This window comes from Anser anser (assembly GCF_964211835.1).
Source record: "Anser anser genome assembly, chromosome: 10".
NCBI lineage: Eukaryota > Metazoa > Chordata > Aves > Anseriformes > Anatidae > Anser > Anser anser.
Window position 1 is genome coordinate 10,340,393 of NC_139730.1, and position 14,384 is coordinate 10,354,776.

Sequence of the window (14,384 nt, forward strand, 5' to 3'; positions counted from 1 at the left end):
GTTTTGTTCTGTTTTTTTAAATCATAATTTCCATTCCATTTTGCATGAAATGTTTACATTTTAAAGCTTTTCCTTCCCCACTTGCAGGCAACATATTTTCTAGAATTCCTTAAGAAATGGAAACATGAAAAAATGAAATTCTGATGACATTTTAAATTCAGTTTTAGAGGTTTAAAGTTTTATCCACAAATTATTGTTTTTGAATTTTAATGTTTTTCCAGAACATAATAAGGCCCATAGCTCATGCATCATGTTTCATTTTTAAAATCTTTAAGGACAGCTTCTGCTTCATCAACATCAAAATAGCCTCTCTTCTAGTTAAAATATTTCCTACTGTTGCTGTAATGAAAGTCTGATATTTTGATATATTGTGATCTACTGCTACTGTCGTCATGTAATAATCTAAAAAGAATAAGGATAAGCTAAAATAAACTTATGATGCCTCAAAATCAGAAACCAAAATGTAATTTTATTTTTTCTTAATGAAAACATTTTTCTTAGAAACATTTTGAGAAAAAGAAATCTGACCACTATTATTCTGAAATGAATGAATCCCAGACTGCTAATCTCTTCTGTTTTGGATTTTATTAGCCTGTGATCTGACTATAACATCTGACACAGGAAAGCATTTCATACTTACTACCTTAATAATTTAAGAAGCATAACAGCTAAAAATGAACTGTAGTTTGCAGCTTATGAGTTTTATAGCAGAGTAGTGAAAACTGTTATACTCTCCCAGTGGCAATGAATGTATTTCAAAGAAGTGGACGCTTCTTCAGTGTTTACCATACATAAAAGACTGTAGAAACATTTCCATGCTTTACTGTTGAGCTAAATTAAGGTAGGTCCTGGTAAATTTCATAAGGTTTTCCTTTGTTATTTGTGTTAGAACTGTTCTTATTGATCTTGGGCAGATCTCTGTGCCTCAGAAGCCCATGTGCAAGAATGGGCAACTTCCCTATCTCGCGATGATGTTATGAGAATAAATGCATTTTGAGAGGTGGAGCTCTGAGATCCTGTGACAGTAGAGACCACAGAGTTAACTTCAATTGCAGAGATCATCAGGAAAGTAGGACGGTGATTATAGTGAGGGACAATGTGACATGCTCAGCTCTGGTCATTGGTGACATGGAATCTTCCATGTGGGAATGAAGTATTGTTGGTTTTTTTTTGCCTTCACTGTTTTTAATTTAATGTATGATTAGGCATCCCAGTACTGTGATACAGAGCATAGTAAACACACCAGATATAGTCAAACAGTGAAAAGGAAATTATACTTTCTTCAGTTTTACATAAGAACATAGAACTTTACTGTAAATTATGTAAAAGTAGGATAAATGACCAGTCTTTTTGGTTATTATTATTTTTCCCTGCGTTGTGGTGCCTGTGCTTGAAATTAGTTGGTGCAGTGCGTAGCTGACATGCAGTGGCAGAGCACAAAATCCCCGCTTTGCTGTGCTGTCTAAAAACCAATTTGGCCACAAGCACCCTGTGTCTCATTGTTTCCTTGTATTACTCATCTGCCTATACTCACCCATTGTTTCTTGTCTTATATTATAAGAGTTTTGGGAAAGAGAACATTTTTATTGTGTTTGCACAGAATCTGGTATGTGGGGGGCTTAATCCATGGAAGATGCTCCCAGGCTTACAGTATAAATAATACTAAGTGCCACTGCTTTTTCTGTGTAGTGGTACAAGGGATAAGTTTTTTGCTCATGGGTTCTGGGCATTCCTTAAATGCTTCAGCTTTTCATATGGTATTATTTTTAGGCCTTTCTGGATTTGTAACACATAGGATTGGAAGTTTGGTCCCTTGCTGTTGCAGGCAATTACGTCATATAATCCCTTTCATAAACTGTTCAAGTGCCAGTTCCCAGCAGTAGTTAATATAATAAATGAGACTCGTTTTAGTTGTTTCTAGAGAGACACAGCATGGTTTTGCAACATCAAACATTGGAATGGTGAGCCAATCCATAAAATCAGACTCACAGCAGTAACTCAAAGCCAGTGGTAAATAAATAAATAAATAAATAAAAATGAAAAACACAATGATGGAATGAGCAGAAGAATAGGGAAAACATTTGCACTGTTAATGTTTTTAATTTGAAGAGGAGGAATTTAAGTCCTTTTTTGAATGCTACCTTTGTTAAAATGCAGTGCGTTCCTGGGGCCCAAAGACCTCTTCCCATATAAAGAATATAAAGATAAGTTTGGGAAGTCGAACAAACGAAAAGGATTTAATGAAGGCCTGTGGGAAATAGAAAACAACCCTGGAGTAAAGTTTACTGGATATCAGGTAAATGGGTTTCACTTCTATTCCTCCTTATCTTTCTTATTTTCTTTGAAGACTTCTTATCTATGTAAACACTGTATGAGTGATGATGGAAGGTCCTGGTTTTGGTGGAGCTAGAAAGTTTCTCAGCTGGTGATTAAAGTGTAATCGTATAATATAAAGACAACTGTGGTCCTGCACCGTGTGACAAATTGAACTTTAATCATACTGCAGGGCCCTTTGCTTTCTGTGATATTCTGGGGTGGTGAAGTGGAAAGTTCTGCAGCAGATTTAACTGAATTAAAAATTGAAGGTTTTGTTTACTCCACTATAAACGTGACTTCTTCTTTCTGTTGTTTATTTTTATATCAAGTTCAGTATATTTTACACAAACCTTAAGGTCACTGCACTTTTGATTTTTACATTGGTATGTATAACACATAGGACGCCACTGCCAAAGTAGTGAGGGGTGAGAAGGTGGAGGTTTGGGCTGCTGTTACCAGATAATAGCTGCTGTACAACAGCTCTCCCTGTTGGATATCAGGAGCAAAAAGTGAGTGCAGCTGGGGAGGGAGAAGAGTAGTCAGTGTTGTCGGTGGGCTGTATAAAACCAGAGAACTTAGCTCGTTAAAAAAGTGTGGTCCTTTGAAGGTAGAAATCACCTCCAAAAGACGGCGAACACCTATTACATTATTAGCACAAAACCTTACAAACCAAAGATACGGACCACCTGCAGACAAGCTGCTGCCTCTCTCTGTTCCTGTTTCACATTTTCAGCCCTACAGATGTTTTGCATACACTTGCGGATTCAAAAAAAATCTCGTGAATAGTCTGTGGGAGATGAACTGTCAAAGAGCTCTCAGCCTTCTGGTCAGTGTTTGCTTTTTCCTAACACAAAGGTCTTGCCCTTTGAGGGAGTTTGTAACGGCCATCTTTTCTCCTGAATAAGTCTGTCCTATATGCAGCCAAAGTCTAGAAGTTTCCATAGTTTTGCCCAAAAAGGAACATGCCAGATCTCTCCACTGAACAACCCTTAGTTCTCTAGCAAATGCACTTCTGTTATCAGATCTTCTGTATCTGTTTAAATCCTTCAGAACATACTATCCCATGATCTGCATCTGATAACTGTTTTCAAATGATGGCTGAGAAAATTACCTTTACAGCCCTCTTTCTTGGTAATTGTAAGAATAACCTGGGCTCCTCCTGTCTAGAACATTTAAAGCGCAAGCTCTTTATTCCCAGTGTTTCTCTGTAAATACAGAACAAAAATTAAGTGGTAGATTTTTGTGATATTTTTGTTGTTTATATTATTATTATTAACATTATTGTTACTTTAAAGGCAATTCAGCAACAGAGCTCATCAGAAACTGAGGGAGAAGGAGGAAATACAGCAGATGCCAGTAGTGAGGAGGAAGGTGATCGGGTAGAAGAGGATGGAAAAGGCAAAAGAAAGAATGAAAAAGCAGGCTCAAAACGAAAAAAATCCTACACTTCAAAGGTTATCTTCTGAGTTTTTCTATTGTTACCCATATGCATTAATAACCAAGACAGTATGTACCTTGTGGCTATCTGTCCTTCCTTCTTCAGTGTTTTGATTCCAGTACTGTAATGATGGTGTTCAAATGGGCCCTTGCTGTTGTAGACAGCCTTGGTGAGACAGCAGTTGAAATACTCTGCCCTGTTCTTGTGCCCATGCTTTTAGAAGGCATAAGGATGGGAAGGAGTTCAGAAGATCTGGAAAGAAAATCCATGCAAAGTTAGCCTCAGGGTTCTCAGATCTTGAAGAAACTGAGAAATTCGATAAGCTTAGATAGGGAGTTCCACATAAAGAACAATAAAAATGCTTTAGGAGTGTGCCTTCTGGGAGACATGAGCTTAAGGTTGGTCCCTGTCTGGGAGAATTCAAGATTACCTCTCCCATCTCCAGTGTGAATGCCCAAGATACCATAATAAATGGTAGGGTAGGGTCAGATGGGCTCAGTTGCTCCTGCTGTAGTTGTGCTTAAAATACTTCAGTACAGGATACAGAATGGGAGAGAGAAAGAACTAATTCTTTAGTAGGGTACTTAATTAGTAGATAAAAGACTTACATTATAGTGTCTGCCTACCCTGTGAATATCTGAGTAACAGCATAGATAAGAAAGCTAAGAGTAGTGGGTCTCAGACTGCCTTATAATGGCTGGTCAATGTAATCACCTATGTACGTGACAATTTGGGGATCAAATACATTCCTCTTGTCACCTGGGTTATAGGGAGTGACATTATAGTCACTTCTCCAGCTCCGTGCACACCTCCAGGTCTGTCCTTTGCTTAAAAAATGGTGGAAGGTGTGGCAGTCACACTCTTTCACATTCATGTTATTCTTCTGAAAGTGAAAAATAAATGAAATGATAAGGAGCAAGTAGACAATCTAATCCAGGCTTAATTTGGGGGGGGGTGGGGGGGGAGGGAGCAAGAGTTTTTGTGGTTCATCTACTGAACAAAACGTTTTAAGTAATTTCACCCTCTTTGTGTGTTTTACATTAGAAATTCAGGTCTGGCCTACCATCTTCTTTCCAGAAGACTCTGGGCAAACAGAGGATTAGGAAAATGGTGGCTTAATGCCACAATTTATCCTTTTGTACTGTAGAATTGCATAACATAAAGGGAGCAGGAAAGATATATTGGTTCCACATGGCTTTAATGTTAATATATTAAAGCTGACAGCACTAAAAAAACTATGGAAAGCAGTTCTGCTAATGTTATTCTCATTTTACATCTCTGTGTTTAATCAAAACTTTTGTCAAGCTGGCACCATCTGTTTCATTAACTAGCAAAACCTACAACAGGTGACCCAACACTAATACCCACCTCCTATTACTGTGTCTGTCTTACAGTCAACTGCGCTGCCAGCCTGTGTTGAACAGAGAATATCTCCTTTTGCTCCAGCTACTTAATCTGAAAAACACTTTTCACCCTGCATTTCCTACCCAGTATTCACCTTGAACAATGAAGCACATGATCAGGCAGCATTGCAGATATGTTACAAAGATGTCTTTCTATGGCTGAAGCTTTGTTTTTGCTTTATAACTTTGTTGTCAATCATTTTAGAAATCCTCCAAGCAGTCACGGAAATCTCCTGGAGATGAAGATGATAAGGACTGCAAAGAGGAAGAAAATAAGAGCAGCTCTGATGCTGGGGACGCAGGCAATGACACAAGAAACACTTCTTCAGATTTGCAGAAAACCAGTGAAGGGGTAATCTTTCATTAATATAATTCACTTCACATGCACTTTGCTACCACAGGGCTCTGAAGTTAGGGGTGAAAGGTATTGTGCCGCAGTGTGTATACCACGTGCAGATCTTTCCATATTGTGTTTAAGTGCTCAGAATGTGTCTAGAACAGAAACATGGGGTTTCTCTTCTATTTTCTCCCCGGTACAGATTTTGCTCTAGGGAAATGACTGAATGAGAAAAGATACTATAAGCACTGTTTTGTTCCAACACTTGCGTGGATGTCAGCTGAGAGTAACTTTTGAAAACCATGAGCTGGAATGATACAAAACTGATGTGAGAGCAGAATCAGACTGTTTGCACAATGCATTTTGGCTCACTAAACAGTGGGAGCCTGCTTATCCTTTCACACTTGTTTGAAACCTGTGTAAATCCCACTGACTTCTTTAGAGTTCACGAGGTTTCCTGCGTGCGTTATAGAGTCTGTATACTTTGGGTTTTAGGGAAGATCCTGGCTTGGGATAGGATCTTCCAAGGAAAGGGTCTGCTGTAGATAATGGTATAAAAGTACATACATATAATTATATAGATAGTGTATATATAATTGTATGCAGCTTCAGACACTCCTTGTGTGTTTGTGTCAGTTGTGTGCTTGTGTCAGTATTATTTTCTTGTGACCACAGCAACGGAAAGGAAGGCTGCTAAGCAGGGTATTGGCATGGGAATTGGTTAACCGTCAGCCACCTTTAACAACCAGTACTATTTCTGTGCCTTTAGAGCAACACAAGCCTCCGTGCTCCAGCACTTACAGCTCCTCTCAGAACCAGTTCTTTTCTGGTTCCCATGCCAAGGCCCTGCCACGTGGCCAGCAGCCGGGCCGGGCTGTCACTGGAGCTGCTGAGTGACACGAATTCCCAGGTGTGGGAGGGAGCCAGCCAGCCCAGGCTCTCATCTGACATTGCCGAGGTGCCTTAGCACCCAGCTGCATGCTCAGCCTCAACCCTTTCTCACAAAACACAACCTCTGGGGAGCTGCTGTCAACTCATGCTTAAGACTCCTCCCAGAGCTTCCTTGTCCCCTTGTCTGTCTGAGGTACTGAGTGTCTGTTTTGTGGCTCTTTGCCTTATGAAGACTTTGGTATGTGGCTCCTGGGGCCTGGACCCTCTCGTTCATTCTGAAGGAGCAGCTGGCCTGAGCCGGAGACGGGCGCAAGGAGCCACTGCACCCAGCTATGCCTTCCCAGCACCTCACCCACATAACCTGAGAGTTTAGGGCTGATGCGTGTGGTGAGTGCACAGTGTGTGTGTTGGCCATGTTCTAGTTAGTGAACCCTGTGACACTTCCATATCCTCAGAGAGGTATTTGTGTGAAAAACCTGGCCGTGAGCTCTGTCTGAGGTGGCAGGAGTCCTGAGGCAGGTGGTCTGAGGTTCAGGAGGGCCTGCTTTGTTTCCCATGTTTGCAGCAATGACAGGGGATGTCTGTGAACTTCAGGCATGTTCTCCTTGTAAGGACCAAATGCTTACTGAGTTAGGTCAGTCACAGATTAAGTGGCTAAAAAGTCCCACAGAGTGTTGGCTCTGTGGCTGGTGATATTCATATAGCGCTTCCTTCTGTATGTGACATGCTTGTAGCTGCTGGGTTTAAGAGCCCAGCGTGCTAAATGCTGTTCTGCTCTGCAGTGTTTTCAGGACTGCAGATATCTCAGCCCCTGTGCTGAAACGCAGTCAACAGTCTCTGTGCCCTGCCTGCCAGCATGAACTCTGCAGAAATATTCACAGTAAACATTGTACCCAATGTCAGGAGTTCACTCTGCTCTGACTTCTGCAACCCCAGCATTCAGGCTCGACATCACACATCAATGACCAGTCTTTAACTAGACCTCTGATGCTTTTAATATTATGGGAAAGGTGAAGTTTTAGTAGCAGGTGCAAGAAGAGGTGGTTTTGAGGGCAACTGAAGATCAAAGTACCGCCAGGTTTGCAGGAATTCACATCCTGATCCAAATATTTTACCTTGGGCCCATTTCTGCTGCAGACTCGGCATTTCACATGTAAAACCTCTTCTGCATTTGCAGTGCAGTTCTCTCTCAGGACCACGAGGAGACACTCCATCTCTCGGCGTCCTCAAAGCCAGACCAGGTGTCTTTTTAGAAAGTATCTTTAATCAGGCACAAGGCACTTGGGGAAAGAGGAATCAAGATTTTTTTTTCGGTTTGCATTAAACAGGCGCTCAGTCTGTAGCTCCTGGCTAGTTGCTTTCTGGGTGCAGGGCCGGCTGTCCTGCAGCCATGTTCTGCCAGGGGGCCCCGGGCTCCTCCGGCCCACACACTCAGGCTTCTCTCCTATAAAAAGGAAGGTGGAAAAGGCCAACGCATGCCTTCAGAGTTGGGATGCAGTCCTGTTGTCCATACCCACTAATCCGAACCACATCCAGGTCAGATAGAAGACACGGTCGTAGGTGAAATCCTTTAAAAATGTCTTTAAAATCGCTTAGGCTGTGAGGGGAGCACAGGACCGGTAATGCCCAGTGTGAAGAAAATGGGCTTCCCCCTCAGACGCAGCGCTGTGAGGCCCGCCAGGCTCGGGAAGCTCGGCCATAAGATGGCGCCAAGAGCACGCGGAGATGAAGATGGGTGCAGACCGCGCCCCCGATCCCAAAGGCATCGGGGGGCTTCGTGAGACTGGCACCAGAAGAGAGCTTGTTTCAAGGTAGCTCGTAGGGAAGTGCTGTGAAGGAAAAGAGGAGAGGAAAGCACGAGCTCAGAGCCCAGATCTCAAGGACAGGCGTGTTTCCTTCTGCTGGCTTTGCTGCTGTGACTGGCCGCTCGGAAGAGGCCTCGCAGTGGAAGCTGTGAGGGGCCGTGGCTGCGGGCTCAGGCACCCCGCATAGTGCTCCCCAGGGCTGTTCTGCACCTCCCAGTGTCTGACGGGGCACAGCTGGCTAAAAGACACGAGTTTTTGTCTTAATAATAATGAGGTAGTGGTTATGTTTTATAATCCCTGGACTGCAAGCTGAAGGCACATCTTCCCTCTCCGTGTCAGAGGGAACTTTGTCTTTTAATCGTGCTCTTAACCTCAGCATTATGGGGATCTTCTTGAAGGGTTAACTGCTGAAGTCAAATGATTGCAGGAGCATCTTCACCTCTACTTTTTTAATGAAATTTCTAACCTCCAGGTGGTAAAGGAAAGCTTAGAAATGTGAAGTGATGGCTTCCTAAAGACTCAAAACCCAGAGCAAATAAAAGTACTTCCAAAGCTATGATGATTTTTTTCAGCCAATTTCATACTTTTCAAGGGCTCAACTCATGACTTTTTTTTATCCCTGGGGTTGACAAAACTGCTTTTTTTCTTATCTTTTCTTTTCTTATCTCTTAGTTTCTCTACCATTCTTGAGAACTGCAAATACTCTCATCAGAAAAGATGTGAGCTTCCTCAGACTCAGCCAACTTATAATTGCATCATGCCACCACTACCTGTTTCTTTCAGTCTCTTTCCCTCACTACTGTTGTTTGGCTGATTCCCTTGCTAGAAAGATATAAAGCCTGAACCTCAGGGTTTTATTATCTAATATTAATTAACTAATAATATGTTAACTAAGACGGACCATCCCACAGCTTGCTCAAATCAAGTCACAGACCCCCCATGGCAGTCCTCTGCTGTTAAATACTAAATTGTTTTGCCTGTCTCAAAATACCACATAAACAGAATACTCCTGTGGAAAGGTATTCATGGCTCTGTATTGTTTACTTTCTATGGTGCAGAATTAGCTCATAAATCAGTGAATTCATGGCAGCAGATTTACATTCCACATTTAAATCTCTTGTGACTTGTGTGTTTGGTTCTTGGCTGGCATAACTCTGAAACGTAACTGAACACCTAAATCGCTTTTTACTTTCAATGCTCTGGATACCCATAAAATGACATTTGAAAGCTGACTGTAGTCTCTAACTTATAAGGAAGTATTTGAATGTTAAGGCCAACACTTAGGGTATGGGGCAAATTTTTCTTTCAGTATTTGTTATTTTAGTTACTAGTCCAGACACTGGCTTGGTAAGCAAGGCATTCTGTTCGTGTGAGCCTGCTTTCCCTTTGTACGAGGGGGCACACAGTTGCCTTTCAGGAGGTGAATGATATTATTGAGTCTATGAAAAGTACTAGATTTGTTGGAAATTAAATATTTTTTTTGCTCCCGGTACACCCAGAATATTGAAGTGGGGTAAAGGACTCTGATCTTCTTACTCACTGACAATCATTTAACATGGGAGTCAGTGGATCTATTTGTGGAGGCAACTGCTTGCCAGCATGAATAAGGGGATCAAAATCTGGTCCAAAATTACTGCCATCTGATACTATTGCAATTGGGAGAACATATTTAAAACAGCCTGTGTCCAAGACATATTTTTTGTTGTGATGTTTGTGGGGTAGCAACAATTCCAGTTACTGCTGTAAAAGAAAAGTGTTACAGCCATACTGGCTAGAGAAATACTGGTTCATTTCTGATGTGGTTTTGAGATGTTTGGTTCCTTAGCTTTTCCTTCGTTATTTCTCAAGAATTACATTGGCTAGACTGCATAACAGCTTTGGGGTTTTATCAACATGAAAAGCATAGCACTTAGGGCTCTATTCTACGTAAAAGCATTATGTGGGCATTCGTCCAGAGAACTAAAATAGAATCTGTGTTTCTGTCTGATTTTTTTTTCCAGGAATTAGGTAAATTAAAATTCACCTCTCCAAAAAAGTGGTTGTAAAAATGCACAGTAAAAATTTTGGTGTAAAAACCAACTAGTGACATACTCTCAACTGGCATAAAGAGGTGCGTTGTCTGCTGCCTTCACGCAGCTCAGAACAGCACTGCTCAGTAAGGCAATGGGACGTAACTCAGGGGGGACATAAATGTCCGAAGCAGCTGGTACAGATGAAATACACTATTTGCATCTCTGTCTGCATTGAATTCTGTAACCATTTTGATCTCAAACCAACATGGAATAACAGCAACTGTAAAAAGCAAGTAAATAATTATCCTTCTGCCCATCCAACAAGAGCTGAAGTAAAAGGTGGCTGAGTTGCCAGGTACTGTCATGGAAGGAATTTTCAGTGCCAGACAAAACAAGGCAATACGGGGGTTTAGCTTTATTCCCTGCTCTCTACTCCCAGTCCTTCTGTTACAGCTCCAAACTCCATTTTATTGCTGACTGCAATCTTTCACTTGCATCACCCAGATTCTGTGCTGTTTCTTCTGTGTGCAGCAGCGTTGTCCAGTGCAGCAAACGTTGTACCCTGCCTTACAGTAAAGCCGAGTGGTGTGCTCAAACAAAGATGATGTGAGGTGATCTGCTTCTGAAGAGAAGCGAAACCATGGAGACCATGGAAACTGCTCAGCTGTGCCGCATCCTTGTTCAGTGGCTGTTGAGGGAGCTGGCAGCGCGTGCTGCCCAGGCAGATGAAGGAGCCTCAAGAGGCCCAGGTTCTGCCGAGCAGCCCTGCTCATCCCAGGGGCTGCACGTATGTGGGGAGAAGAGCTCTGCTGCCTTCAGGGACAGCTGGGAGCACATGTGGAAGATAAAACGTGTGTTGTGGTGGAAGAGCCTCCTGGAAATTGCTGAAGCACTAGAGGATGATTTGCATACCTGGCTCTTTGTTCTTCCTCCTGTGCTGTGCTATGGCTCAACAGACACATCTGTGAGACGGGGTAGTGCAGCTATTAGCATTCGCAGCGTGCCACGTGAGCAGGGTGCTTACCCAGTCTGCTGGCGTTAGCCCAGAGGGGCCTTGTTGTTAATAAGTGCAAAGCTTTAGTACTCCGAAAGGATGGCTCTCCTTACGGGGTCTGAGAGGGATGCTGCAGGGACCGGCTGTTTGAACACCCATCCTGCCTGTCAGAGCTGGCTGGCAGCTGCCGTTAAGAACTGGAGTCAAAGGCATGGCTCAACTGATTAATCATTTGTAGTTGCCTTTATGGGTGTCTACACCTCCCTCTGAGGGGAACAGAAGTGGCAGTGAACCCCTCCAAGCCATGTCTCCAAAGCATCTGTAATAATCATCTCATTGACTCTTAAACAGGGGAGAAGAGGTCAGTGGAAGCGTGGTGCTGTGGAAGAGCACCATCGCTGCACTTCTCGAGGGGAGGCAGGCCTCGGGCGGTTTCTCGTAAGACATCATTACGTGCATGAGCATTTTGTAATAAATAACCCCTTATCATGTGTCGTTAGTCAGGATGTACCGGGACCTCCCACACGGAAGGTGCAGGTTTCCATTACTTACTGTTTGCACTGCACCAGTTTGCATCCCCCTTGTAGTACAGAAAAGCCAGACTGAGCAGAGCCCTTAGCTCAGAGGTGCAGCAACCAGATTGGGACCCCGGGGCTGCTAAGTGGGTGCTGTTACTCTCTGATCCTCTTGGACAGAGGAGCGCAGCCTGCTCTAGCTGCGGTGTCACACACAGCAGGTATGAGGGCCAGAGCAGGAGAGAACTTAGGCAGCAAACTGCTCATGCAGGGCTGTTAAAGTGGCTCCCTTGCATATTCTCTTCCAGATCCCGTGTAAAATGAAAATTCCATCACCCCCAGTGGATTTAACCTGTCCCCCTCCTACGCCTTATTCCTTGATGTTGGCTTTGTTTCTTGGATGACCACACCAGATATGTTACTAGTGCCTTCATACTGCTTTTGTGTTGTGTTTTTTTCCGTCCGTCAGGGTGTGGGTAGGCCAGCATTCACATCCTGGGTTCTTTGCAAAGGAGAAGGGAGATCTTGGTTGGGGCTAGGTAGTCACGTAGCATTGCGCGTCTTCACATTGTTCGGCAAAAGTAGTGTGTCCGTGTGCCTGTAGGTGAGTTTGGCTGCCTCTGTTTAATGTGATGAAACTGAGACTGGGAGATACTTGCCATGATGGCATGAGGACAGTCTGATCCCGTTCTCATCGATGTCAGTGGAAGCAAGAGCTGACCTTGACTTGGTCATAAAGGGGGAGCTTCTTCCTTTTCTGTCATCACTTTACAGTGAACTCCAAGCCAAACTATTTTGTTTTCAGAAGTAACATTCAGACATCTTAGCTATGAAAACTGTTTACCTTTCCTTTTGCGTGTTAAGTGTTCGTTTGTTTGAACAAAAGAGCGCTCTCATCACAAGGTCTTCAGGAATACAGCAGTGCCAGAGCTTTTGCTTGAAGCCTGTCAGTGACCTAGCCAAGTGGGAAAATGGAAGATTCGGTTGTGCGTGTGAAGTGTCCTACAAGATTTACAATTAAGTGACTGAGGAAACCAAAAAACAACCCACATACATGACTTGAATTGGTTGAATAAAGCCCTAAATGTTTACTTTTAAACTGGGTTCTTTAATATCTTGGAGTGGTATGTTTAGTTGATGTAACATAAGCAGTCTTCTCTAGAAAAAAAGTTGTGTTTAAACAGACCAGGCAACTGCTTGTACCTGTGACTTTGAAGTGGAATAATAAGGCATTAATTATATTCAAGTTCGTTGCAACGTGCTTTTTCTTACCTTAAATGTGATTTTTTTTTTCTTTTTCTCTTTCAGACTTAACCAACATAATGACTGCTGAATATTAAGGGAAAACACAAGAAGGTTACATGTTTGGTTGTCTAATATTCTTGGATTTGATATGAGTCACCACATCTGTTCATTAGTATCATCAGCAGCATCCCAGTTTGTATGCACATTATTCACATTCCTATCTGTTGTGTTTGCAGAAATGACATTTTACCCTTTTTTCTAAGGGTTACTTTACAATTTTCATATTATTTGGTTGCATGAAGTTGCCCTTTACCAGTGGCTGAGGTTTATGAAGATATCGCATACTTGAACATGTTTAGATTCCTTTTCTAAACAGAAAAGGTGTAACTCCAAATTATATCATTCTAAATCAGCATTTTTAAAAAACAAGTAGAAACGAGTCCCTTTCATACAATACTACAATCTCTTCCACCTACAAACATAATTTTAAATTTCCCTGTATCCATACTTTCTTGATTTTTGATCCGTTTACAACATAAAAGAGAAAAATCTTTTTCAGTTGAGATCACCACAAAGTTCAATAATGTAATAAAATACCTTTCCTTATTAGAAGTACCTAGCTAGTTATACTCTTAATACTTCTCAAAATCATGATGTAATGTACACTATCTGACTTAGTTCCTATATGTGAAGTTAGTGAAAGTCTTTTTGTGTTTCTTTAGATTAATACAAGGATTTTTTCCAATACCAACACAATTTGAAATCATTCATTTGGATGCTTTCCATTTTTAAGCTTACTGTGATATAGAACCCTATGGGAAACCAAAAGAAAACATCAATTTTAATTAATGAAAGGCTTAAAAAAGGATGCTGTCATTCTGGCTTTTTTTTTCCTTTTGGAAATAGAACTAGACTAGTAAGTAAGCATTCCAAATCCATTATTCTGTGTACATTATTGTTGCTATTGTGATAATAGAGATTTTTATTTATTTTTATGCCAGCTTTTATTGTGGAAACATATTTAGTCTGGTTTTATCAATCCTTGTTATGCTTGTCCTTGGAACATCTTTTGCGTATTCAAGGTTTGTAGTTGACGAGTTTACTGTAAAAAACTTAAAAAAAAAAAAACACAACAAAAAAACACAAAACAAAACAAAAAGAAAACAAAAAAATGTATTGTTTTTACAGAATAAATTTATTGGAATGTGTATTGGGAGTAAGGTTTGAGGTTGTAAGCAACTAAGTTAGCGTCATATTTGGCTTCATACGTGTAATAATGTGAGGTATTAATGTAAGTCAAGTATTAAAGCAAAACATTCTGTTAACATGAGTTGACCATAATAGATACAAGTGCAGGTGAGATCTTTATTTTTTCTGTACTTTGCCTTTTCTGGATAACAGGAGGTTATTAAATTCACCTTGAATGTA

The 14,384-nt window shown here is 41.6% G+C and overlaps 1 protein-coding gene across 1 annotated transcript in view; it reads left to right on the forward strand.

Moving 5' to 3' along the window:
- The window catches only part of HDGFL3 (HDGF like 3), a 37,985-nt gene extending 23,601 nt beyond the window's left edge, over window positions 1-14,384 (forward strand). Inside the window, exons 3-6 of the mRNA XM_083850682.1 lie at window positions 2,158-2,296; window positions 3,612-3,770; window positions 5,363-5,509; window positions 13,020-14,384. Of these exons, the coding sequence (XP_083706808.1) occupies window positions 2,158-2,296; window positions 3,612-3,770; window positions 5,363-5,509; window positions 13,020-13,025 (451 nt within the window). The 3' untranslated portion in view covers window positions 13,026-14,384. The remainder of the gene's footprint in view (window positions 1-2,157; window positions 2,297-3,611; window positions 3,771-5,362; window positions 5,510-13,019) is intronic.